The 27,556-nt window shown below is 42.2% G+C and overlaps 3 protein-coding genes across 3 annotated transcripts in view; all 3 read right to left on the bottom strand.

Moving 5' to 3' along the window:
* The window catches only part of LOC117484524 (CD5 antigen-like), a 232,649-nt gene that overhangs the window by 149,432 nt on the left and 55,661 nt on the right, over window positions 1-27,556 (bottom strand). The window lies entirely within an intron of this gene.
* LOC117484523 (zinc finger protein 583-like) lies at window positions 907-17,976 on the bottom strand. The gene is made up of 2 exons (XM_034132955.1): window positions 17,714-17,976; window positions 907-2,353 (listed from the first exon to the last, which is right to left on the bottom strand). The coding sequence occupies exons 1-2, from the start codon at window positions 17,973-17,975 to the stop codon at window positions 1,158-1,160; spliced, it is 1,458 nt and encodes a 485-aa protein (XP_033988846.1). The 5' UTR covers window position 17,976; the 3' UTR covers window positions 907-1,157.
* Window positions 14,049-16,210, bottom strand: LOC117484525. The gene is made up of 3 exons (XM_034132958.1): window positions 16,179-16,210; window positions 15,237-15,997; window positions 14,049-15,055 (listed from the first exon to the last, which is right to left on the bottom strand). Exons 2-3 carry the CDS (start codon window positions 15,750-15,752, stop codon window positions 14,582-14,584), a joined length of 990 nt encoding a protein of 329 aa, XP_033988849.1. The 5' UTR covers window positions 15,753-15,997; window positions 16,179-16,210; the 3' UTR covers window positions 14,049-14,581.

Below are 27,556 nucleotides of genomic sequence, written 5' to 3'. Positions count from 1 at the left end.
CGGATGCATATCAATTTAAATCAATACATACAACAATTTTTTAAATCAATACATTTTTTTTCTAAATCCATAAAAGCATTTCAATTAATATTAGGAGTCATGTCGTTACTTTGTTGAGAATGTGGCCATATAATAACCGGGATAATTTGCAGCGACTTGGTTATTGTGGGGAAAAATAACACCCAGGGATCAAGATCCCTCCGCTACACGGATCTTGATCTGCCTGACAAGGCTCCATTAAAATATAAATATTTTTAGTGAATTACTGAGTTTAGGCACGTTAATAACGTTTTAATGAAGTTGAATACAGAATATTCATATTTGTCAGTGATTTCATGTCAATTCGGCGAACATAAACATAAATGATCGTGGTGAAGATGATTAAATTAGGATTACAAATCGAGAGCCGGCTGCATTTCTTCTCGTTCGTTTTTTTCCGACTAAACAACATTATTTTGTTAAATAACAACATGGTGATGTTTTGTAAATGATTACATGTCTTATTTAGCACAGACTTTGATCCTATCCGTGATATATGGATCTTAACAAAGATCCGCTATACATTAGTACCAGACATACTGTACATCCAGCTTACTGTATTGAAGTTGATTTCACATGAGCTCCAATGTGGAACCCCACTGCACCCCTTGGTGGATCAATGATCCATTGCAGCTGGCTTCACAATAATTACATTTATTTATCACGGGGGCGGTCTCATGTCAGACTGGGGGCAGGCTCTTCATCACTGGCCTTTCACGGGCCGTGCACGGGCCGACCACGACCCTCGCGTTTCAAACTGTCCTAAATAAGCTGCTACATCTGTATTACATGTAACGGCATTAGGTCATCAGGATACAAAATAGGCAAATGTATTCCTTTACAGTTACAGAAGCAAAAACAATCAGATAACAGGTACATTTATGTGGTTAACGTATACATCAGAAAATCAGTATGACAAAAACTTTAAACATATTGTCCACTTATGTTGATAAAGATGGAGTTCATTTAAGTCTTATATGAATGTTGTGCAACAATGTTAATCCAGTAAGAAAGATTTTTCTCATGTGTGAACTGTCATAAGACTTATTCATTGTCCTCCATCAGCTTCTGTTTCCATGTGTTCAGCTGAGCTGCTGATTGGAGGCTCTGCCTCTCCGTCATCCTGTTTGAATTTCATTAAGCTGTGAGGACTGACGACCAACACACTTGTGTCTTTTGATATCACCATGCCATTTAAATCTTTTGTCACAAACATTGCAGCTGTACATTTCCTCTCCTGTGTGGACTCTCATGTGTTCCTTTAAACTTACACTCCATCTAAAAGATTTGGTACAAACTGAGCAGCTAAATGGTTTCTCTCCTGTGTGGATTCTCATGTGTTCCTTTAAACCTCCACGCTGTGAAAAAGGTTTCTTACAGACTGAGCATCTGTGTGGTTTCTCTCCTGTGTGGATTCCCATGTGTTGCTTTAAATGTGTATTCTGTGAAAAAGCTTTCTTACAGACTGAGCAGCTGTGTGGTTTCTCTCCTGTGTGGATTCTCATGTGTTCCTTTAAATGTGTATTCTGTGAAAAAGCTTTCTTACAGACTGAGCATCTGTGTGGTTTTTCTCCTGTGTGGATTATCATGTGTAGCTTTAAATTTCCATTCTGTGAAAAAGCTTTCTTACAGACTGCGCAGCTGTGTGGTTTCTCTCCTGTGTGGACTCTCATGTGTAGCTTTACACTTCCAATCTGTGAAAAAGCTTTCTTACAGACTGAGCATCTGTGTGGTTTCTCTCCTGTGTGGATTCTCATGTGTAGCTCTAATTTTCCACTCGATGCAAAATATTTCGTACACACAGAGCAGCCAAATGCTTTCTTTACAGCAATACGTCGTGAATCACTGACAGATTCATGTATATTTTGCAGTGAGTTTGAGCCTGACGCAGGTTCTCTGGTCTCCTTCCAATCAGCACTGTGTTCAGTGTCAGGTTCAGAAGAGTCTCCAGTGTCGTCCTCAGTCTTTGGTTGTAAACTGCTCTCTGGATCTGAGTTCCTGGCTGGTTCTGGTCCTCGACAGTCATCTCCATCAGCTTCTGTTTCCATGTGTTCAGTTTGTCTTTGATGAGGCTGTGAGGACTGAGGTTTCTCTTCATCATCTTCACTCTTCACAGGGTCAGGAGTGAAAGTGGACTTGGTGATATCAGCCTCCTCCAGCTCCTGAAGCTGCTCTCCCTCCTGACTGATCCTGGGTTCCTCCTGTTCCTGCTTAATGTGTGGGGGGGGCTCTGAGTCCTCCTGGTCCAGACTGGTGCTCCACTCCTGCTGGTCAGGGAGAAGCTCTTCTTTAACCACCACCAGCTGCTGGAGGTCTGCAGGAAACAGGAATCACACAGTCAGAAAAAACTGTTAAGTGTTAGCATTTAAAATGAGAGACATTTTGCAGCCCTAATTAATGCCTTTGTAATACTTTCATATTATCTTTCTTAGTCCCACCTATTGTGTATTGTTTGTGTTTGCTCAATTCACCTCATGTAGCCCAGCCCCCTTCCACTTCCAGTTAGAAATTAAAAAGGTTTTTTTCTTCTGGTTTAGCACTAGCTGCAATGTAAACAATGAATTGTATTTGGGATCGTTCACAGATACACTACGCCTACAGTATAGAATGAAAATACTTTGTTACAAATTTAAATCCTGCATTCAAACCTTATTTAAGTAAAAGTATGCAAGTATCATCAGAACATTTTACGGCACCTTCTTATGTAATAGTAATGATGGTGCAGTAAAATGTTCCCTGTCAGTGTTTAGTTTATGTTTGTTGATTATTTTGTATGTTGCATTTGACTGCTGTACATGTTCAAAGTTGCGCTTGCATAAATGATTATAGTTAAGTCAGACAACTCACGTGTTTCTTTAACATGTTTATTAGAAGCAGCATATAGTTGAGTTTGGCGTCTAGGCTCGGGCATCATCACTCCACAGATATACATAGCACGATGAGTGATGATTAAATAACTAACCCCCCGAGCCTACAGGTGGAAGCTGGGGTGGAAGCTGGGGTGGTGGTGGGGCAGGCAAGCAGCAGCAACATGAAACACAGCAGCGGTAGCAATGTGAACGCAATAGCAGGGCACGAACGCAGCAGCAGCAGCAAGCAGCAAGCAATGCATGGAGAGATATCTGGCAGGTTAAATAGAGCGGCATATTAAGGAGACTCTGTTTGGTTGGTTGTAGAGTGGCAAGGGGCGTTATGTATGAATGCAGCATAAGTGCTCGAGTTGACTGCCTGAACTAGCTCGCAGGCTTCGACCCATATGACATATATTAGTATATAAGTTTATTTATATAGCCCCTTTCAACACAAGGCAATTCAAAGTGCTTTACAAAAAATGAAAGACATTAAGACAATTAAGCTGGCAATGTCCTTGATCTCATATTCTCAAGAAACTGCACTACTTCTAACCTCTCTGTAAACCCACTTCACACATCTGACCACTCTTTCATTTCATTCTCTCTTCCCCTTTCCAAACATAACAAACTAATCTCTTCTCATTCTGCACCTGTCCGCCATAACCTTCGTTCCCTCTCCCCCTCTACCTTTGCCTCATGGGTGCTCTCAGCCCTCCCTTCCTCTGACCCCGAGATTCCACCGGGTCCGTCTGCGGCACGTTACGGCTGCGCCGCGGTGCTCACGGCGATCGCGGCCACTCTAGTCAATGGGTGCTATTCCACCACACGCAGCGCGTTACGGCTCAGAAGCGTCCCAGAAGCGTCCCAGAAGCGTCTCGGCGCAGGGCTCCTCTAAAATTAGGATGAATCCTATTTTTGACGCGACGCAGCCGTAAGGTAATGTCGGGCAGGCAGGAAGTGGAACGTTCAGAGCATATATATATATATATACACACAAACAAATTTTGCAGACCCTATCCCTCCGTAGTCTTTCAAGTAGGAGGAGAAATGCCAGCGTTCTCCTCCGGTTTACAGGCACTGTGTAAATTATATATATATAGAATAATTATGATGATGAATGCATTTTTTTACCACTAAAATACAGCAACACATCTTTGATTCATGTCGTTTATAACTGGAATATTACAGTTATTATTAACTTTGTCTGTACAAAGTAGCCTGTCCAGGAAATATGCCCAAATCAACAAAAACTGCGAGCCGGCAGGCAAGACGCTCCGCTTCTGAAATGCTTCTGAAACGCGTCTGGTAGGGTATGACGCCGGAGGAGGCCGGACCAAAACCGCGGCACAGCCGAAACGCGGCGCAGACGGACCCGGTGGAATCTAGGGGTGACTCGTTCCAACTCCTGCCTCCAAACTCTGCTGCAGAAACTCTCCTCTCGACTCTTTCATCCGCACTGGACTCTCTCTGTCCTCTCACATCTCGGCAGGCTCGTCAGTCCCCTCCTGCTCCCTGGCTAAATGACGCACTGCGTGCTAATAGAACCATCCTTCGGGCAGCAGAGCGGAAACGGTGGAAATCCAAACACCATGACTTCGATCTCTCAGGCAAAAAGCACTTTCTTTCAAGATAAGATCCATTCTTCATATTCTAACCCCAAAAAACTATTTTCCATCTTTTCCACCCTCTTAGAAGCCCCCAAAGCCCCTTCCCCCTCCTCCCTTCTGTCAAGCGACTTTGTTAACTACTTTGAAAAAAAGCTTGATGATATTCGCTCTTCTTTTTCCGACTCACCTTTACTCACCGCTGGGTCACCTGACCCTCCGTTCACCCACACACTAACCTCCTTTTCCCCTCTCTCTCCAAGTGAGGTTCTTACCCTCATTACCTCTGCCCGTCCTACCACTTGTCCTCTGGACCCTATCCCCTCAAACCTCCTTCAGACTATCGCTCCTGATATTCTACCGTTTCTCACCCAACACTTCTCTAACTTCTGGTCACTTTCCAAACAGTCTCAAGGAGGCAAGAGTAAACCCTCTCCTAAAGAAACCCACTCTCAACCCATCTGATGTTATAAACTACAGGCCTGTCTCTCTCCTCCCGTTCCTGTCTAAAACACTTGAACGCGCTGTCTTTAAACAACTCTCCTGTTATCTCCATCAGAACAACCTTCTGGATCCGCACCAGTCTGGTTTCAAGGCAGGTCACTCCACAGAAACTGCCCTCCTCCCTGTCTCTGAGGAGCTGCACACGGCTAAAGCAGCCTCCCTCTCCTCTGTCATCATCCTTTTGGACCTGTCTGCTGCATTCGACACGGTGAATCATCAGATCCTCCTTCACACTCTCCAAGAATTTGGTGTTTCAGGCTCTGCACTTTCCCTCCTCACCTCATACCTCAAAGACCGTACCTACAGGGTAACTTGGAGAGGGTCCGAGTCCAACCCTTGTCAATTAACTGCAGGGGTCCCTCAGGGCTCTGTTCTTGGTCCCCTCCTCTTCTCCTTGTACACAAACTCGCTCGGATCTGTCATTAGCCCGCATGGTTTTTCATACCACTGCTACGCTGACGACACCCAATTAATTCTGTCCTTTCCCCGCTCAGAGACCCAGGTCGTCGCACGCATCTCTACTTGTCTAGCTGACATCTCTCAGTGGATGTCTGCTCACCACCTCAAGCTCAACCTTGACAAGACTGAACTGCTTTTCCTTCCGGGAAAAGATTGTCCCACTCTTGACCTAACAATCAACATCGGCACCTCTGTTGTTTCCCCAACTCAGACTGCAAGGAATCTGGGTGTGACCCTAGATAACAAACTGTCCTTCACTGCAAACATCGCTGCTACAACCCGCTGCTGCAGATACACGCTTTACAACATCAGGAGGATACGTCCCCTCCTGACCCAGAAAACGACGCAGGTTCTGGCCCAGGCTCTCGTCATCTCACGCCTAGACTACTGCAACTCCCTCCTGGCTGGTCTACCTGTTTGTGCCATCCGACCTATGCAGCTCATCCAGAATGCAGCGGCTCGCCTGGTCTTCAACCTTCCAACATTTTCCCACACCACGCCGCTCCTCCGCTCACTTCACTGGCTTCCGGTAACTGCTAGAATCCACTTCAAGACAATGGTACTTGCGTACCATGCTGTGAATGGATCTGGCCCTTCCTACATCCAGGACATGGTTAAACTGTACACCCCAGCACGTGCACTCCGCTCTGCATCAGCCAAACGGCTCGCTGCACCAGCACTGCGAGGGGGACCCAAGTTCCCATCTGCAAAAACACGTCGGTTTGCTATCCTGGCTCCAAAATGGTGGAATGAGCTCCCCATTGAAATCAGGACAGCAGAAATCTTACACATCTTCCGGCGCAGACTGAAAACTCATCTCTTTCGACTCCACTTCGAGCGATAGAATTACTAACAAAGAATTTCTAACAAAGCACTTATATACTAACAAAGGACTGGCTTATCTAAAGCCAGTTGAGTAGCACTGGAAATGCTTTCGCTCTATGAAACCTGAAGTACTTATATGATTCTGTTTTCTTCAAGTTTGTATCTTCCTGGTCGAATGCACTTATTGTAAGTCGCTTTGGATAAAAGCGTCAGCTAAATGCAATGTAATGTAAAAAGAAAATGGCATTTAAAATCAGTCATTCAAAAAAGAAAAGATAATAAAATAAACATTAAAAGAAAAAATACATGGATAAAAGTTACAGTTCAGTTTAAGATATGAATAGTTCAATTAAAAGCAGCGACACAAAGAAAAGTCTTTAGCCTGGATTTAAAAGTAGTAAGAGTTGCAGCGGACCTGCAGGTTTCTGGGAGTTTGTTCCAGATATTTGGAGCATAATAACTGAACGCTGCTTTACCATGTTTAGTCCTGACTCTGGGGACGGAAAGCTGACCAGTCCCTGAAGACCTGAGAGATCTGGATGGTTCATAATTTAGCAGTAGATCAGAAATGTATTTTGGACCTAAACCATTCAAAGCTTTATAAACCAGCAACAATATTTTTTAAATCAATTATTTGACACACAGGAAGCCAGTGTAAGGACTTCAGAACAGGAGTGATGTGATCCACTTTCTTAGTGTTAGTGAGGACTCGAGCAGCGGCGTTCTGAATTAGCTGCAGCTTTCTAATAGATTTTTTAGTGAGGCCTGTAAAGACACCATTACAGTAGTCGAGTCTACTGAAGATAAAAGCATGGACAAGTTTTTCCAAATCCTGCTGTGACATTAGTCTTTTAATTCTAGATATATTCTTTAGGTGATAGTAGGCTGATTTAGTAACTGTTTTAATGTGACTGTTGAAACTCAGGTCAGAGTCCATGACTACACCTAGATTTCTGGCTTTATCTGTTGTTTTGAACATTGCAGACTGAAGCTCAGCGCTAACTTTTATACGTTCTGCCTTGGCTCCAAAAACCATTACCTCAGTTTTATTTGTGTTTAATTGGAGAAAGTTCTGACACATCCAGTCATTGATTTGTTCAATGCACTTACTCAGTGTTTGAATTGGAGTATAGTCTCCTCCTGGTGAAATTGTTACGTAAAAGTGTGTGTCATCCGCATAACTATGGTAACTTATTTTGTTGTTTTTCATTATCTGAGCCAGTGGTAGCATGTAGATGTTAAAGAGAAGAGGCCCCAAGATGGAGCCTTGAGGTACCCCACATGTCATATTTGTCAACTCAGATGTGTATTTACCTATAGAAACAACGTTTTTTCTGTCCTTTAAGTAGGATTCAAACCAATTTAGAACTGTTTCCGAAAGTCCCACCCAGTTTTCTAGTCGGTCTAGTAATATGTTGTGGTCAACAGTGTCAAACGCAGCACTGAGATCTAATAATACTAACACTGCAGTTTTGCCACTGTCTGTGTTTAAGTGGATGTCATTGAAGACCTTTACAAGAGCAGTCTCAGTGCTGTGGTTTGGACGAAATCCTGACTGGAACACATCGAAACAGTTATTTAAATGCAAGAAGTTACTCAACTGTTGAAAAACAACTTTTTCAATGATTTTACCTAGAAATGGCAGGTTTGATATGGGCCTGTAATTGTTCATTACTGAAGCATCTAGATTATGCTTTTTTAAGAGCGGTTTAATGACTGCAGTTTTCAGGGCCTCTGGAAAAATACCTGAGTGAAGAGATTTGTTTACTATATGAAGTAGATCTGAGGCCATGCAATGAAAAACATCTTTGAAAAATCCTGTTGGAATAATATCAAGGCAGCAGGAGGAGGATTTCAGAAGTTGAATAATGTCTTCTAGGTTTTTATCATTAATCTGATGGAATTGTGTCATGGTGTTTGAATTGATATTAGGTGGACAAGGGGCAACACATTAGCTGTACCTGATGCAGAGGCACTGACTGCTTGTCTAATTTTCTGAATTTTGTCAGTGAAGAAGGAGGCAAATTCATTGCATGCCCTGGATAGAAATTCAGAGGCTACTGACACTGGGGGGTTAGTTAGTCTGTCGACGGTAGCATGTGCGTTGTTTTTGGTAATGATGTCAGAGAAGAAAGACTGTCGTGCGTTTTTCAATTCCAAATTATAAAGGCCAAGTCTCTCTTTATAGATTTCAAAGTGAACCCGGAGATTTGTTTTTCGCCACCTACGTTCAGCTTTTCGACACTCTCTTTTTTCTCTTTTACGGTCATGGCCTTTCTCCATGGAGATATTTTCTTGCCAATCACTTCCTTTACCTTAGTTGGAGAAATGGCATCTATACATTTTTTTATTTTTGAATTAAATTATCTGTAAATATTTGGGAACAGAGCTCGAGAGGAGCATTTCAGCTGAAGGGCCACATATTCAAAAGAAGCAAAGTTCCCATAAGATGTCTTCCTGCATTGCACTGCAAAATAGCAACTCCACCCCCTTTCTTATGCATTCTTTCCTGACTCATAAAACTAAAGTTGGGAGGGGTTGATTCGATAAGAACAGCTGCACTGTTATTTTGTTCAATCCAAGTTTCCGTTAAAAACATAAAATCCAGATTGTGCTCAGTGATAAAATCATTGATTAAAAATGTTTTTCCTGCCAAAGACCTGACATTTAATAAAGCTAGTTTAAGTTTGTTAAATACACTATCAGTAAGATTTGTTGTGACAAGCTGTGGCTGATGTGGAATCACTGCTAAATTTGATAAACTCACACAAACGTTTGAGCACTTCCTGTGTCTAAGCTGATTCCCCGCTCTTAATCTATTACCTATCAACACAGATATCGGCAAAGCTACAGGCAGGCAGGGTTCAAAGGTTTTTGTTTATTTTAATTTGTTTCTACTTTGTAGATTAATACTGAAGACATCAAAACTATGTAAGAACACATATGGAATTATCTAGTTAACAAAAAAGTGTTACAAAAATCAAGAATATGATTTTTATTTTAGATTCTTCAAAATAGCCCCCTTTAGCACGAGTAGCACACTCTTGGCTTCTCTCATACCCCTTTCACACCAACGGTGTTTCAGGGCCGGTTCGGTGCTGGTGCTTGAAAAGCACCGGGTTTTCCTGTTCACACCGCAGCGGAGCAGCGTCATAGCTCCAGAATCCGGTTCGTTTTGAGCACCAAAAAGTTGTCCGTCTAGAAGCAAGAACCGCATACGTCACGCTTACGTCGGAGGGGGGCGAGATTAACCTGAGCTAACACTTAAGGCGAGTACGGCAAATAAAAGTTGTAACATAACAAGCAGTAGTGCTGAGCAAAGTGACTAGAACGCAACCACACACTTGTTAAAAAAAACACACTTTATAAAGTCAGGCAACACTAACCAGGCTTCGTGTGATTCTGTTTATTTGTACCTTACTTTGACCATCCGTTCGCTGTTATTGATCATTGTGGAGAGCAGGCAGACGTTTTGTTTGTTATTATAGCAGCTATCGGATGGAATCAATACATGGGCTGCACAGGTTGTCATGTCCGACTATCACAAGTAGAATCATAATGAAAAATACGTCGGTAAAAAGTGCCTGTAGAAAACTGCTTAGAAAGTAGTCAGTTTAGCTTCGGTTGCTATGCTAACATCACCCATGTTATACCAGAGAAACTTTCATAACAGCGTTGTGATGCCAAACAGCGTCAATTCAGACTGACACCAAACAGCGTCAATTCAGACTGACACACATTCACTTAAGGGGAACTGGGGATATGTATCAGCTGCTTGTGTGACAGTCAGACAGTGAATACTTTAGAGCCGTGTGAGCTAACCCGGAGCTAACGGGAGAATACACTCCCGTTGAAGAGCAGCCAGCACTGCAGCGGTCGGTAAATGCCGCTGAAACACATTGATAAACAATGAACCACGGCACTCTGGAGAAAAGTATAAGGTTGGAGAAGTCGTTATTTAATTTAATCTGGCTTCGTATGATTAAAAGCAACGCAGTCCCCGGCCCGTTGTTGTTGTGAGGTGAGCTCCGGCGTTGGGGAGAAACTCAGCGACGTAAACTGTGACGTCATGACGCAGCAGTGGCAGCACCAGTCGGGCTCTGAGCGGTGTGAAAAGAGCCGGCGCTAAACCGAAGAACCGGTTCTGAACCAGAAAAGCTCTAGCACGGAGCTTGAACCGGAGTTGCGTTGGTGTGAAAGGGGCATCAGTCAGCTTCATGAGGTAGACACCGGGAATGGTTTTCAATTAACACGTGTGCCTTGCAGGAGTCAATGTGTGGAATGACTTGCCTTCTTAATGTGTTTGAGACCATCAGTTGTGTTGTGCAGAGGTAGAGTTAGTGCACAGTGGAAAGCCCTATTTGACTACTGTTGTAATCCATATTATGGCAAGAACCACTCAACCCAGTAAAGAGAAACGGCCAAAAATTAAAGCACCTCAGATTAGAGCCCACATAAATGATCACAGAGCTCAAGGAGCAGACAATCTTAACATCCACTGTTCAGAGGAGACAGCGTGAATCAGGCCTTCATGGTCCAATTGCTGCAAAGATCCACTACTGAAGATGAACAACAAGAAGAAGAGAATTGTTTGGGCCAAGAAACACAAGGATTGGACATTAGACAGTGGAAATCTGTACTTTGGTCTGATCGGTCTGATTTAGAGATTTTTGGTTCCAACCTCCGTGTCTTTGTGAGACGCAGAGAAGGTGAGTGGATGGTTTCTGCATGAGTGGTTCCCACCGTGAAGCATGGAGGAGGTGTGAGGGTGGGGGGGGGGGCTTTGCTGGTGTCACTGTTGGTGATTTATTCAGAATTCAAGGCACCCTTAACCAGCATGGCTACCACAGCATTCTGCAGTAGCCAGCAAAATACAAATCATATTCTGGATTTGTTTACTAGATAATTCCATATGTGTTCTTTTATAGTTTTGATGTCTTGAGTATACATCTACAAAGTAGAACCAATTTAAATAAATAAAAAACTTCAAATGAGAAGATGTGTCCAAACTTTTGACTTTGTCTAATACTAGTGTATATCTCTCTCAAAATATATATATATATATACAGAATATATTATAAATACATGTTGGCAATAATTGATTGATGAGATTTTACATTAATTTATATTAAGGTTTTAATTACTTAATGACCATATTCTTTATCAAGTAACATTTTAGATGTGTTTAATTGATTATTGAACATATTTATTCATTGATTTTTTTATGAATTATTCTCCCGCAATTTGAATGAATCCAAAGTGTTGTTTTTATTTGCTTTTTACACATTTAAAAAGAAAAAGTGAATAAAGAAGCACATTAAAACTAAATGATCAATTTATGTCACATTTAATCAACTAGTGCCTACATGCATGGGTAATATTTAAATCAGTAAATAAATGGCATAATATTCAATGTATGTATTTTTATAAATATATTTATTTTGGTAGGTTTGCTCTTCCGTAATAAATTATAATTATTATAATAAAGTACATTTGTCTAATAATACTTCCATACTTTTACTTAAATAAGATATGAATGCAGTACTTTAACTTGTAATTGAGTATTTTTATAGTGTTTGTACTTTTACTGCAGGATCTACAGCAAGTGCTGATAAAGGGTCGAAAGCAGGGTTCGAGTTATGTGGGAGCCAATGGGAGCTGAGCTCTCACGGATGCAGTGAAATCATACATCTGTTGGGGTCGCTAATACATTACCAACAACCATTATTTTAATCAAAAATAATGCATGTGTCAATGTAATGAGTATTACTTACGTTAACGAGGTAAATAGGCTAAAAGAAAAACATGTTTTCCAAAAGAACTACGCATCTCTTGAATGACAATATGCCTGCACTGCACCTCCAAGGTGCGCAATACATTATTACGCAATCTATGCCTGTGAGCGTGCTGCGCGAGCCGAGATGATGTGTGTGTGCGTAGTTGAACCTTTTCGTATTTAAGTTTGTAGCAAGTAGAGGGCTGCTGCGCGCTTGCGTACCGAGCCCCGGTATTAAACGGGCCCCGGGGCTGAATTATTAAAGACCGTGGTACCGTTAAGCTCCAACGTTATCGGTCTTTTTTTTATGCTGCTGCAACAAAAACAATTTCCCAAATTGGGATCAATAAAGTACCATCTTATCATCTTATCTCTCTTATCTTATCGGTACTGGAGACATGTACAAAATATGTCATATGTATTATTGCTACACAAACATTATATTGCAGTTTTAGTGTCGAACAACTCCGTTTCTAATATGCAAAAAGACTGCAAAATGCGTCTATAATTATTTTTGCTACATGCAGCAACACACACACATGGAGGAGATGGCGGAGAGAACGCGCTCTGAGGTGTGGTTAAACTTTACCCGTCTCCAGGTGGATAATGCTCGTTACCAAAATAGTTTATCATCTAAGCAATTTGTCGAAACATTTAGCAAAAGTGCTCCACATTCAGGCGGAGAAATGCACCTGGTTCGACTGTCTTTCTAGTAGCGCTGTAGCCCCCTCCACGAGTAACTTTTCCACGTCAGGTATTATGTATGCTAGCAGCAACACACGGAGTTAACTAAATATACAAACATTGGTTAATGATTAGAGGTAACTGAGTTATTTATTTTGTTAAAGTTTCAGCTATTCTGTTTACAATTCTGTCATCAGATTACTTAATATGATTTGTTAAAACATTGTTGTTTCTTTTGATGTGAAATATTATGTATTTAAATTGAAATAAAAAGCAATGTTAGTTTTGTTCACAATTTGTTTAGTTAGTTTACCTTTTTTTTCTCTCCAAAAGAACCGATGAAAGTACTGTTAAAGGACCGGATTGATAAGCGGTATCGATAAAAGTAGTAGTACTGTTAAAACCTTGACAATACCCATCCCTATGTGTGTGTGTGTGTATATATATATATATATATATCAGCAAAAACACGTGGGTTTGCTATCCTGGCTCCAAAATGGTGGAATGAGCTCCCCATTGAAATCAGGACAGCAGATAGCTTGCACAACTCATCTCTTTCGACTCCACTTCGAGCGATAGAATTACTAACAAAGAATTGCTAACAAAGCCCTTATTAGACCCTCCAGAAAAACGCGGGCAAAAATCCTTGATTATGCGATTAAACATGCAGGGTTTTTATGTGATTTTATGTGGTGAAATTGCGGGAAGTTGCGAAATATGCGGGAAGCGCAAAAAAGGTGATTCTTCTCCCACACCGTTACTAGGCTACTACTGAATGAAAGGGAGCCCTTTTAAAGAGTTCCTATGATAAACAAGCATACTAGAAGCAAGCTACATCACAGAAAGTGCTGGTAATGTTTTAGTTCTTTTTTATTATTTTCTCAACTTAAGCATGGCTTAAACATTCCTGAGTCACAACATTTTCAAAAAATAAAATAAATGCTTCCTGCTTTATAAAAGTGAGGTAGAACAGACCATCTGTTATGCTACAATAATATTTTCAAAGACAAAGACAGAAACTGAGTAACTGTTGAACATCAACTCGCCAGAATCACAGGATTTTGAAAATAACATATCTCTCAATGAGGCAACTTGACCATTGAATGGTTCTATAAAACGTAGGTAACACAATACTGTATTGCTATGCAATAACAAAACAAAACAAAGTGCAATAATCTCTCACAACTGTAAGGTTGTAGTAAAGTTAAGCTATGTGCACAAAAACAGTGCAATGATCTTACAACTGTAAGGTTTTTTAGAATAACACACACAAGAAATAGTGCAATCTTACAACTTTAAAGTTGTATTAACTACTGAATGCATCAACAAGAGTTCAGTGTATGAAAAATGAACACATAGGTTACCAACATTTTTTCAAGAGCAATCTTACAACTCTCAAGTTGTATTAATTCCTGCATTAAATGAGTCCACTGTGTTTGAAAACGACTGCATAGTCTGTGTCACTGTCCAATCATTCATCATCCTCCATCCCCTCTCCCTCAATATCCATATCCTCCCCCTCTATCACATTTCCCTTCTCCCTCTCCTCCCTCTCAAACGCTCCACTGAGGATCCGTTTGTTATGGCATAAGAAGACCAAGGCTTTGAGGTTTTGGTTGGTAGTTGATCTCCTTCGGCTGGACAACACCAGCTTGTAGATGCTGTTGCTTCGTTCAGCATCGGCTGAGTTGGAGACAGCATCTTTGTATCGGTGGGCCAAGGAAGACAGTACAGGAAGTCTCTCCTGTACGCCATCCCAGAACACATCCAAATCCACCACGCCAGACAGTGCAGCTCTGAGTGCTGCTGGACCCAGGGCTGTGAAATAAGAATCAAATTCATGTCTTGGCACGTGAGTGAAACCTGGAATGGCCTTGTAGCTTTCTACAGTCATCTAGGAATGCGATGTGACGAGGATCAAACACCCTGACCTCCTGGAGAAACTCTATGGCTGGCTGCCCATCTGACATGTACTTGGTGAGCTTTTCTTCAGCATTGACGTATGCCTCGCCAACTGTGCGGAGGATCTCGGTCTTCGTGCGGCGTGGCAGGTCAAACTCCTTGAAGTATTCGTCACATACCTCATACTGCATCTCTTTATTGGCAGCAATGACCATCTGCAGATCCTCCAGATAATTGAAGATCTTTGTGGTCACTGGGCGTCTGCTCTCGAAGATGTCTAGTAGATTGAGGATGTGTTTGCAATTGTCAGCCATGATATTGATCTGCACATTCAGGGACTGAGCCAGGTTTGGGTCTTGAAGCATGTCCTGGAGTCTCTCCACAGACTGTGGTACACTTCTGCCACACACCTGTGAATGAAAATCACAAAGAGAAAGAAAGTGATTAGGTAAAACATACAGTAAGGCTTAAATGTTACTACATTTTACGTTGATATAATTAACACATTCATGTTTGTGTGTGTAGGTGTAAGGGGCCTAATTGGTGGAGAAAGGGATAATTACTGTTATGTGAAGTTACACATTTATTTACCTGTGTTTCCATCTCGATGAACTTCTTGTACAGTCCAAAGTACTCTCTGTGGTATTGTACTGCAAAGAACCAGGAGTTCCACCGTGTTGCACAGGGGTTTGGAGGCATGGTCACCTTTTTTCTTGGCAGCTTGTTTGTCATGAAGTAGAGATATCTTCTCTTGCGTGATCCAGCATTGAAGAACATCTGGGAGAAACTCATCATGAAGCTGTTCAACTGAACAAAAGGTTTGCGGAAGGCATTACCGATGAGGTTCATTATGTGTGCCATGCACGTGATGTGCAGTGAGTTGGGATACAGCACCTGCAGAGCAGATTTGAATGCCTTCTTCATGTAGGCTGCATTATCTGTGTCAAACAAAATCACATCCTCATTTTGAATGCTGTATTCTTGTAGGCACTTCACGACAGCCACAGATACAGTGGAATGATTGCACTGCTCAAGGAACACGGTGTCTGCAAGGTAGGCCAAGATCCGACCAGAATGATCCTTCTTGAGTGGATGTTCAGCACGCATCTCCCCTCTACATCTGGAGTATCATCAAATATCACAGCAACAGGTTTTCCTGCAAGAAGTGTCTTCAACTCTTCTTTTTCCTTCTCATATACTGCTCCCAAGTATTTCTCTTGAAGCTGGTGAAATCCTGGAATGGCGCCGCCATTGATTACTTTTTCATTCAGGAATTTCCTCATTGGAGGATGGTCGCTCTTAGACCGTGGAATGTTGACAGCAGTGCAGGTGACGACCCAGGTCTCACAAATCTACCAAAAAAAGAATAGATTTTTTTTAAATATTGGGCTGTCTTATTTATTCTCTCTCACACACAACCTGCCACTAACGTTAAACCCCTTTACTATTCAATTAAACACACACACACACCCACACACATCTCCGCCTCATTCATTCGTTATCTGACCAGCTTCAATCTTGTAGGCTACTCACCTCGTTTCTTGTAGCCCTCAAAAGGGTTTTGGAGGTTGATGCCTCGGTGAACGTGAGTTGTTTGGCTTTCTTGTCCGCAGCAGCAGAAAGCATTTTCGAATGTTTGAATGAATCAAAGTGGGTCGTCACCGTCAATTTTCTCTTATGCTCCAACACACAGTTGCACGGGGTGCAAAATAGTTTCCCCCCACTTTCGTGCAAGACATCGGGGTACTGCTTTGCCCGGTCTTTAGCAGAAATGTTCGTCGGTAAATGAGATGGATTAGATTTTTTCATCTTGGTGTTTTCTTTCTCGTGTGAGTTCCACACGTTCACTCTACGGTGTTGTTTACCTTCTGTGATGCGCAAGCTGATGACGTTGCGTCATCATCGTCACTACTTCACGTCAAGACGAGTTAACTTTTTTCCTCCTCAACTTTGTGTGGAAAAATGCGGGGATTATGCGCCCTTTTAAAAATCTGCGCCATTTTGCTGATTATGCGATTGCATAATCGCGTTTTTTCTGGAGGGTCTAACTTGTATACTAATAAAGGACTGGCTTATCTAAAGCCAGTTGAGTAGCACTTGAAATGTTTTAGCTCTATGAAACCTGATGTACTTATATGATTCTGTTTTCTTCAAGTTTGTATCGTGTTGGTCGAATGCACTTATTGTAAATCGCTTTGGATTAAAGCGTCAGCTAAATGCAATGTAATGTAATGTGTGTGTGTGTGTGTGTCTTTGTTGGTGCCTCAAAGCACAGGGGGAGAGGGGGAGAGGAGGGAGAGGCTGGTTCAGGAGCCCAGACACACTCACAACTATAAATGAACCGAAAATAAATAAAAAACAAGTTTCAATGTTTTTTCATATTGGATATGGTATGTTATTGGTTATGGCCATGTCCTTATGGATTATTGAAATGTATACAGTTTTGTTTCATATGGGTGTTTCCATAGATCTAGTCTCTTTATTTTCCCCTCAAAGTGCACCAGATTGATGCATTTAACTCAAAAAAAAAAAAAAAAAAAAAATCTTACCGGGGGAGCATGCCCCCTGACCCCCCTAGAGGATTTGAGGTCCACCCCCACTTAAAATCACATGGACAGGTTCCTAAATACATTTTTTTAAATGTTTAAATAGTAACCCATGTCCATATGATTATTTGTGGGTAGTAGATTTAAAACAATAGGGCTATCACTATGGGCAGCAACGCTGTAAATATTCACAAATAAATCCAGCAAAATGGCACAAAAGAAAAACTGGTAGTGGCCTGGCTGGGTGTATAATTTCCGGCCTGACTTATTGTCCCAGTCCGGCCTTGTGTGTGCGTGTTTTTGAGTGTGTGTGTGTGTGTGTGTGTGTGTGTGTGTGTGTGTGTGTGTGTGTCTGTGTGTGTGTGTGTGTGCGCACGCTTCGTTTTAAAGACCTCCATATAGCTCAGTTTATAACTCAAACCCTGGTCTAAAGTGCTATGAAAGAGTCTAAAGTGTTATTAATGTGATAATAAAGTGTTACTGAAGAGTTTAAAGTGTTAATTAAGAGTAAAGGGAACAGACCTGCTCTGTGTATCCGAAGCTGAGGCTGTAACACAGCGTCCAGTAGTTTCTGGAGTCTCTCGTTCTCCTCTTTGGAAAGAGACAGCTCCTCATCGTGCTCTGCTATCGTTTTTTCAAACAGAGCAAATATATCTTCAACAGCAGCAGTGAGTCGCTGCTTCTTCAACGACAGCAGCATTTGTACTTCACTCATGTTTACTAGATCACCTTTTCCTGCAGACTCCGTTAAACACACCGTTTCTCTCTCCATCAAACTCTCCATCTGACTAGTGTTGCTAACGTGTTTCCAGCTAGCATGCTAAGCTAGCTCCTATAGTCCGAGGTAAACGCTCCAGAAAAAAGAGCACAGAGTCCATTCAGAGGTTTATCCAGACACACAGATGATGGATCAGTAGTGCTGGAGCCCACACACACTTTATCGGGAACACAGAGAGAGAGAACCGTAGCGACGAGACGCCTCCTCGATCCAGGTTAGAAAGAGCTGGGAACTTCACTTCCGGTGAAGACGCCTCCTCCTTCTTCTTCTTCTCTCAGTTTTTGGCGGATTGCAAACAACTTTAACTTTTAGTTGCATACCGCCACCTACTGTACATGAGTGTGAATCATCATATCATTCCATCTCTTAACTCATGGACGTATCTATGATCTAATCAAAAATAAATAAAAAAACATAAAATAAATAAAACAAAACAATCATCCATGATCTATTCTAACCTAATGTTAAATTATGTTTCCTACCCCAGTTTCCCTCAGAAAGGTAAACAGTGCCTTTCTGGTAGCTCTTACTCCCTCTCCTTCTGTTCCCAGAATACCAACCACACTCCATTCCCTCTCTGCCTCTATCACTTTATCCTTTAGTTTTTCTCTTTCAGCTTTATAGATGTCACAATGTAATAAGATATGTTCCACATGTTCTTTAACTTCACAGCTCCCACACTTGTCACTGTCACTTTTCCCCATGACATACAGAGTACCATTCAATGCTGTGTGATTTAGTCTGAGTCTAGCTATCATGATTTCCTCCCTTCTGTTTCTTTCTTTATAAATATTAATTGTGATTGTCTTTTGAACTTTATGATACTCTTTGCCTTTCTGGTCTTTCTCCCACCTTTTCTGCCAGATCTCCATCCCTTTCTTCTTAATCACTGCTTTTCCTTCTCCTTTTCCAAGTTGAACTGGTAATGTGATTTCCTTTTGTAGTGCACTTTTTGCTCATTTATCAGCACACTCGTTCCCTTTCACCCCCTCATGTGCAGGCAGCCTGCAGAACTGCAGATCTATACCGCCTCTGTGAAGTCTTAACAGGCTATGATTCAGTTCTATGAGAATGTCTTCTCTGACAGTTGTTGTTGACTGTATGCTTTTTAATATGGACAATGAATCTGTGCATATCACCACCCTATCTGGTCTGACCCCTTCAACCCACTGTAATCCTATTATTACAGCCAGCATTTCTGATGTGTACACTAATAGTTGATCTGACACTCTTTTTGAGATCGACATTTTAAAGTCTGGGATGTATACCAACAATATAAAGAACAGGTACCCCCTTCCTCTTATCTCTTCAGCATTTGAACTATTACAGGATGCAAAGATCTTTACTAAACTTGATCTTCGAAATGCTTATCATTTGGTAAGGATAAGGGAGGGGGATGAATGGAAGACTGCTTTCAATAGTTCTGTAGCTGCCCCACTGCATGCTTTAACCTCCCCCAAGGTGAAGTTCCAGTGGTCCCCCCTGGCAGAACAGGCTTTCCGGAGGCTTAAGAGGAGCTTCACTTCGGCCCCTATTCTCACGCTTCCTGACCCACTTCAGCAGTTTGTGGTGGAGGTTGACGCTTCAGATGTGGGCGTTGGGGCAGTCATCTCTCAAAGGTCGAAGAGAGACAACAAGCTCCACCCCTGTGCTTTCCTGTCTCGGAAACTCTCCCCAGCCGAGAGAAACTATGATGTGGGTAACAGGGAGCTGTTGGCAATTAAGGTGGCTTTGGAGGAGTGGTGCCACTGGCTGGAGGGAGCCGAGCACCCTTTCCTAGTCTGGACGGTCATAAGAACCTTCAGTACATCAGATCTGCAAAACACCTCAACGACAGGCAAGCCAGGTGGGCCCTATTCTTTACCCGATTCAACTTCACTCTGTCATACCGTCCAGGTTCTAAGAACGCTAAAGCTGATGCTCTATCTCGCCTGTTTGATTCCGATCCAGCTCCTCTCACTCCCTCGCTAATCATTCCTCCCTCTTGTGTAGTGGGGGCAGTCACATGGCACATTGAGGAGAGGGTCAGGCAGGCGAGTGCTAATGTTTTGGTTCCAGACGGTTGCCCACAGAACCGGTAGTTTATTCCTGACCCCCTTCTCTCACAGGTCATCCACTGGGCACATACTTCCCTCCTCTCCTGCCATCCTGGCGTTTGCCGCACCATGTTCTTCAGTAAGCAGCGGTTCTGGTGGCCCTCCATGGAGAAGTCTGTCAAGGAGTACTTGGCAGCCTGTTCAGTCTGTGCCCGGAACAAGACTTCCCGTCAGCCCCCTTCTGGTCTTCTGCGCCCGCTTCCAGTGCCACATCGCCCTTGGTCTGACATCTCGTTGGACTTCGTCACAGAGTTGCCGCCGTCCCAAGGTAACACCACTATTTTGACAATTGTGGATAGATTTTCGAAAATGGTCCATTTTGTCCCGCTGCCTAATGGCGCGTTTCCACTACAGCCCGCAGCCCGGTTTAAGAGGGCTGTGACGTCAGCGGCCCGTCTTTGGTTGCGTTTCCGGCGGGTCCTAATTCACAGTTTTTCTGGCCTCATAAAATCGTGGGTCTAGGGCCAGAGACAACGAGGCTGAGTCGGGCTGAGTATGCTAAACTAGAGAGAGCGTCGCTGGCAAGGGGGCAACAACTACAACAAGATGGACATATTTGACCGTGATTTAATTGTAATACACGTTTCAAAATGATGCCGAAGTAACAACATACTGATACCGGTTAGTAAAAACCATGAATTAATGCTTTGTCAAGTCTGCAGACAGACGGCAGGGGAAAAACCTTTTAAAATGCTTGTTTTCTAAATGGAGATTGGCTAAGCTAACGCAGTATATCCTCCGACCGTCCACACTCACAACAACGGCCTATACAGACATAAATAAAGCAGCGACTGTATTCACCATGACACAGGCAGCCTGTGGTTTGTACTTGTTTAACTTTTGTCTAGTTTCTGAACATATATGAGGAGCTGTGAGCTCTGAGTGCTAACAGCTAACGGCTGTGTTGTTTTTCTGGGGTCCTCTGAAGATCACGTCACGGCTCCGCCTACACTGCGTTACTATAGATACTACCCCAGTTCCTAAACTGTAATGGAAATGCGCCATAAAGTGAGCCAGTCCTAACGAGGCCCAGCCATACCGAGCGGGGCCGAGCGAGGCCGTGTAGTGGAAACGCGGCATAAGTTGCAATCTGCCAGAGAGACAGCAGAGGCAGTGTTGTTCCATGTTTTCCATCTCCATGGTTTCCCTAGGGATGTTGTGTCAGACCGGGGTCCACAGTTTACCTCACAGTTTTGGAAGGCTTTCTGCTCGCTCATCGGTGCCACAGTCAGCCTCTCTTCTGGACATCATCCGCAGTCTAACGGCCAGACGGAGCGGCTGAATCAGGAGCTTGAGACCTGTCTACGCTGCCTGGTATCTCAGAACCCTGCCACGTGGAGCACGCATCTTATTTGGGTGGAGTACGCACACAACACTTTGCCTAGTTCTGCTACTGGTCTCTCACCTTTTCAGTGTGCCTATGGATACCAGCCGCCGTTGTTCCCCGACCTGGAGAGGGAGGTCAGTGTTCCATCTGCCCATGCCCTCATTCGCCAATGTCATCGCACCTGGAGCCGGGCCCACCAGGTGTTACTACGGAGTTCAGCCGTATAAGAGGATGGCCGATCGCCGACGTATCTCGGCTCCTGCCTACCAACCTGGACAAAGTGTGTGGCTCTCTACTCGAGACCTGCCCCTTCGAGTGGAGTCTCGCAAACTGGCTCCTCGTTTTGTGGGTCCCTTCCCGGTATACAAGGTCATCAATCCAGTGGCAGTGCGGCTTCGACTACCTCGATCCTTGAGGGCCTATCCTACATTTCATGTGTCACGCATCAAACCGGTTAAAGTGAGTCCACTGGTTCCCACCTCCAGACCCCCTCCAACCCCCCGGTTTATTGATGGTGGACCTGTATATACTGTGAAACGCCTCTTGGCAGTTCGACCTAGAGGCCGGGGACGTCAGTACCTGGTTGACTGGGAGGGCTACGGTCCTGAGGAGAGGTCATGGGTCTCCACCAGTAATGTTAGTAAGGACCTCATCCAAGACTTTCAACGCCAACACCCTGAACTACCTGGGACGTCAGGTGCCGTCCCTAGAGGGGGGGGTACTGTAAGGCCCTAGCCAGCATGTTGATGTTTTTGTTATTGTTCCTGTTTTCATTTTTGTTTCTCTCATTTCAGTTTCAGCTTTCCTGCCCTTGATTGAACTCCACCTGCTTCCCATCCCTAATTAGCCTCACCTGTGCCCCATTATCATCTCTCCCTCTGTCTACTTATGCCGCGTTTCCACTACACAGCCTCGCTCGGCCCCGCTCGGCCTCCTTTGGCCGCGCCCGGCCTCGTTAGGACCAGCTCACTTTGTGGCGCGTTTCCATTACAGTTTAGGAACCGGGTCAGTATCTATAGTAACAGTGTAGGCGGAGCGACGCTGCTTAAAACTGCCGTGACGTCATCTTCAATGCGACACAACAATGGAGATGTGAAAGCGATCGTTTGCTTGTTTTTTGCTGTGTGGTTTATTATCACAAGAAATAGACAAGAGTTGTTTCGAAAGAGGCGACGTATAGCAAGACGAGGTATAGAAGAAGCTGACGCGAGAGTTCGGGCAGTCCTCCTACGCCGCAGAGACTACAGGACGACTCGAATCACTACTAACTACAATGCTACTTGGTAAGCTAACGTTCGCTAACTAGCAATGTGTTTAGGCTCACTCTCCCTATACGACCAAAGTATTTCAAGTATTTAATTAATTGTAGCTACCACTTTTACGTATTAAAATATGTATGCTTTTGTTTGTGTATTTCAGAAGTTACCGACCGAGCTACCGAGTGGTGGAATGTGATTGTTCCATCTTTCACACACTCAGTGGGTGGAGAACTTCAGGATGCCTGAGGAAAACCTACGTGTAATACCTAAATATTCATTGTATTGTATTGAACATAAATACATCTTTTCTTTTTCACATACATGTGTTTGTCAAATTATTTAAACCAAAAAAATGTTATCAGAATTGACTATTTAGTAAATATTTGAATTTCAAGCACCAGTACTGCCCCCATAATAATAATCTAATAAATTAAGCAAATATCAAAGCAAACTATAAACATAAATACAAAAGTGTAAAACACAACAGAACTATATTCATAAATGCAAGTGTAAAAAATTGTTAACATGGATGGAGGCTAAAGTATCCACAGCATAAAATAATATGATTATGATGGTTTGTCTGAAAGACACAGCCTCAAGGTTCAAGGTTTTTTATTTTGTCATACGAACATAGCTAGTGTAGTTATGACAATGAACATCTTAGGTCACAGGCTCCTCCAACAGTGCAACACAATAACCCAGATCAACAGAAATATAGTGCAAGTAAATATTAAGCGCTGTGCACCGCTCTCTTTGTATAGGTGTTTTCTTTTGTTCTCTTCTCTTTGAAATATATAAGCAATGTGTTTGAGTCTAGCACAACGAGGGTATTACAATTGAGTAATTTTTCTACATGTATTTATCATGTATTCTTAATACCATTATGTAATGTTATGTTTTAGAGGAGGACCTCAAGCTAGCAAACTCAATTTCAAACAGTATGCAGAGTTGTCCTGCTAAAGAGTTAAAATGTATTATTTAACCAAGTATTTATTCTCTTATTTGCTTTAATTGCAACAGATGATAAAGGTTTCACTGTGATAAGTATTCTCTTAAATCCATAAACCCCTGTACAGTGCTTTGTGGACGATGGTGTTTATGATATTTCTGACTGCAGAGGGACGCCTAGATGATGCCATCTTTCTGTGCGATCGCTGGTGGGTGCAATTATTTATCAACAAGCAATAAGATAAGACATGGCATTGATTCTGCTGGGCCAGTTGCCGTTCCTGCAGGGCCAGATCGTCTCCTCCTCGGTTTGTGCTGTTGATGCAGAGGACGTTGTTCGGAACTGTTCCTCCTCGCTAGTCCCAATGTAATCATCTAGAACAGAAACATGACTTGTAAATTCCACAAACTACTGCAGCACAATACTATAAATAGCAACAACAACTATAGAAAAGACAAACTGAACGTAAACAATGGCACATATGGTGTTAGCAAACAATAGCTCTCGCTAATGCTATCTGCCTAGCTAGCCATCGGGGTTGTCGAACATAAATGTAAGGATAAAATAGACTTATTTGTTAGAAGTGAGCTTTAAAACAGATAGGGACACAAAGCAGGGACACAAAGCAGGGACACAAAGCTTTCAAGCAAATAACACAGCGTTAGCAAAAACGTACCATGCAGACTCCAGTAACGCCGTTGGAGAGTCCAGTGTCTGTGTAGAGACCTCCTGAAAGACTTTGATATTGCGAGTTGTCCCATCGAGCACCCGCTGGACCTTATCATCTGCAATATAATGGACGTCGTCACTTCCTCGACCGACCATGGTGTGCTTTTCTTTGCCATTGTTGTAGCTCCTCCGTTAACAAAAATGCTGTTTGTAAAAATGGATTATCTCGCGCGCAGATTGTGACGATTCTCTCCGACCAATCAGCAGCCGAGAGCGTTGACGTCACAAACACAGCCCGGTTGTCTTTGGCCCTGGCCCCACGATTTTATGAGGCCAGAAAAACTGAGAATTAGGACCAGCCGGCCGGTACTAGGCCAAGTGGAAACGCAACCACAAACGGGCCGCTGACTTCACAGCCCTCTTAAACCGGGCTGCGCGCTGTAGTGGAAACGCGCCATTAGTCTGCATCCAAATTCCCTTCAGTGCCAGTTCGTCTTTGTTATTCCTAGCGTTCCAGCAGTGTTCCTAGTATCTGATTCCACGTGTACCTGACCCAGCTTCGTGTCCTGACCCGGTCCCTGTCTACTCCTCGTCTGTTTTGGTAGCCTTATTGACTGATCTCCCGTGTACCAAACCTTGGCTATAAAGACCCTTTTTTGCATCCTAAGCCTCTGTCTCTGAGTCGTGCTATTGAGTCCTCTACTTGTGTTCATTCAGTCGTTACACTTGGCATATCTCCTTCTCTCCAGATTTTATTGAAAAGCACCATTGTCATAGTTTCCATAGGTAACTGTCTAAACATAGCATAGCATAGCTGGTCTTGTCCTGGGGCTGTATATTCTGTACCTTGTACTGTAAGGCTATATGTAATTTCAAGATGTTACTGAAGTAAAAGTACAAAAGTATTGGGATCAAAATATAATTAAAGTTCCAAAAGTAAAAGTACTCAATATGCAGATCGACCCATTTCAGAATAATATATATGATTTGTTTTTATTATAATCATTGGTGCATTCATGTGTTTATCACATTGAAATGCTGGACTTATTTGTATTGTGTTGATCATTTCTACACACCGTGGTATTACTATTTTTATTTAAGTTAAAGTGCTGAATACTTTGTCCTTAAGTCGTCAAATTATACTTATATTTGTAAAAGTACCTGAAAAACTTAATATTCTGTAAAATGTATGTTATTTTTTTAAATTATAAATCTTAATCCATTAATGCTCAAATGTTGCCTCTGATCAATAGGAAGCAAGTGTACCTTTATATACTGCAGGGTAGCTTGTACATTTCCCATAGGGGCCAATAAAGCTCTATAATTATACATGAACAATTACTTGATTATAAGTATAAAGTAGCAGGAAAAGTAAATACTCAAGTAAATGACCTAAAAATGTTTCAGTAACTGAGTAAATGTACTTAGTTACTATCCACCACCACTGCTTTAGGATATAAACAGCTGTTATGAAATTGTTCAGTAGGTGTCATGAAGTGCACGTGATATCTATTTATAAATGGGGAAGAAGACTAAGAGGGAAGAAGCCCGTCACACACATTGTTTGGTTTTTTATACCTTTCATTTTCTTGAAACTAAGGCAAAGCACATTTCAGCATCAAAGAGTACAAGTTATTTTCTCTAGAGAAAATGTCAACAAAAAACCATTGCACAGTTTTAAGAATAATATACTGAGACCAAACAGCTTCTTCAGATAAGCACAAAATAAAATGTCCACAAAGGGAAACAGCATGTGGGACGTTCATTCCTTCAGAAGAGGGCACTGTGTTGATTTAAAATGGCTTAACGAGTGCCATAAAACAAACAGATCTTCTTTGAATAGTGGCATTAATAATATGTTTGAACTTACTGGAATGTATTCAACAGCAGTAAGAAAGCTTTCTGCAGCATCAGTGTTAAATCTCAGGAGCTGCAGCGCTCTCTAGTGGACACTTGTGACACCAGAGAGAGAAATGGCAGTACAGAGCTGCAGGGAAATGACCTTCAAAATAGAAATAGAACATATCTATAAATGCTGAGACACCAGTCCTAAACATATCATTTCTGGAGACAATGCTTTAATTACAGTTACAGTGCAACAGCCTAAAAAACACCCAACTGCACTGAAGTCACAGCAAGAAGAAAAGACAGGAAAAGACTTTGCTGCTATCTCCATACTCTCTCCTATATGGCAATCATTTCAATATTCCTCTGACCAGAAATACTGAAGAACACCGTTTCTAAACATCTTCCTGTTAAGCCCTAGAGCCCCCTGTACAGGGGGCAGTGGGGTGTTTTTTCACGAAACTGTGTCTCACGGCTTCTTAATATTTAAAAACCTATTAATGTGTCATACCCATTTAACGGGAAGAAACTCAGCTAACTGACAATATGAACCATTTTTACCGAAACAAAACACAAGTCTCACAAGAAGCGTCTAAATGAGACCTGAGCGAAAAAATGCTAACACACTTACCACAGAACTCAAGGTAAAAATACCCTTATTACTTATCGTAACTGCAAATACAAGATATCAAATTAAAGCTGAGATTCCACAGATTCTTTAGGTATAAGTATCATCACTGAGTGATCAGAACTCGTGACAGGGGAAGCAAACACAGACGTCAGAATTACGGAACATTCACGGGAAATCGTCTCAAATTAGCTGTTATTCTGATCAATAGTCGTATTCAATGGCATTACAATGATAAAAACGCAGCTGAAGGTTAATCCATAGGTTGATCCAATGTGTCTGTCACTTTGAAAGGATTACTGATAATCCATCATTGCATTTTTATGTAAAAAAACGGAGATTTCATATTATTTTTATTTGTCTAAATCTCTCTAAAGAGGTCAAATTTCACTTATTTTGCATCAATCTTGATACAGGGTACTTATTATATGTTGTAGTTTGGATTCCTAAAGCTTTTAGTCTACTAACCCATCATTCAAGGGTGGTTTTCACTATAAGTAATGGGTTTTTTGTAGGCGGAGGTAAGAATTGACCTTTTTTTACAATGTTCCATCTGAATTTACTCTGACACAGAAACATCTATATTGATTCTGACACTTCTACATCCAACTCACAGATGTAACCTTGCTTTGAGAAAAAATATTATTAATTTAACCTTTTTAGAAGTGAAGTTATAGTAATTTGTTCTGGGCATGTCCTTTTCGAGCCTGAAACCTGAAAAACAAGCTCAGGGCTTAACTGGATTAGCAAGCTAGCTAATTTAATGTTCAACCAACAGTTTGTTTTCTTCAAGAAATAAAATGCTTTCTCTAAC

This window comes from Trematomus bernacchii, unplaced genomic scaffold, assembly GCF_902827165.1.
Source record: "Trematomus bernacchii unplaced genomic scaffold, fTreBer1.1, whole genome shotgun sequence".
NCBI classification, from domain to species: Eukaryota; Metazoa; Chordata; class Actinopteri; order Perciformes; family Nototheniidae; genus Trematomus; species Trematomus bernacchii.
The sequence above is the reverse complement of the archived record's forward strand: the minus strand, read 5'-3'. Positions and strand labels throughout refer to the sequence as shown.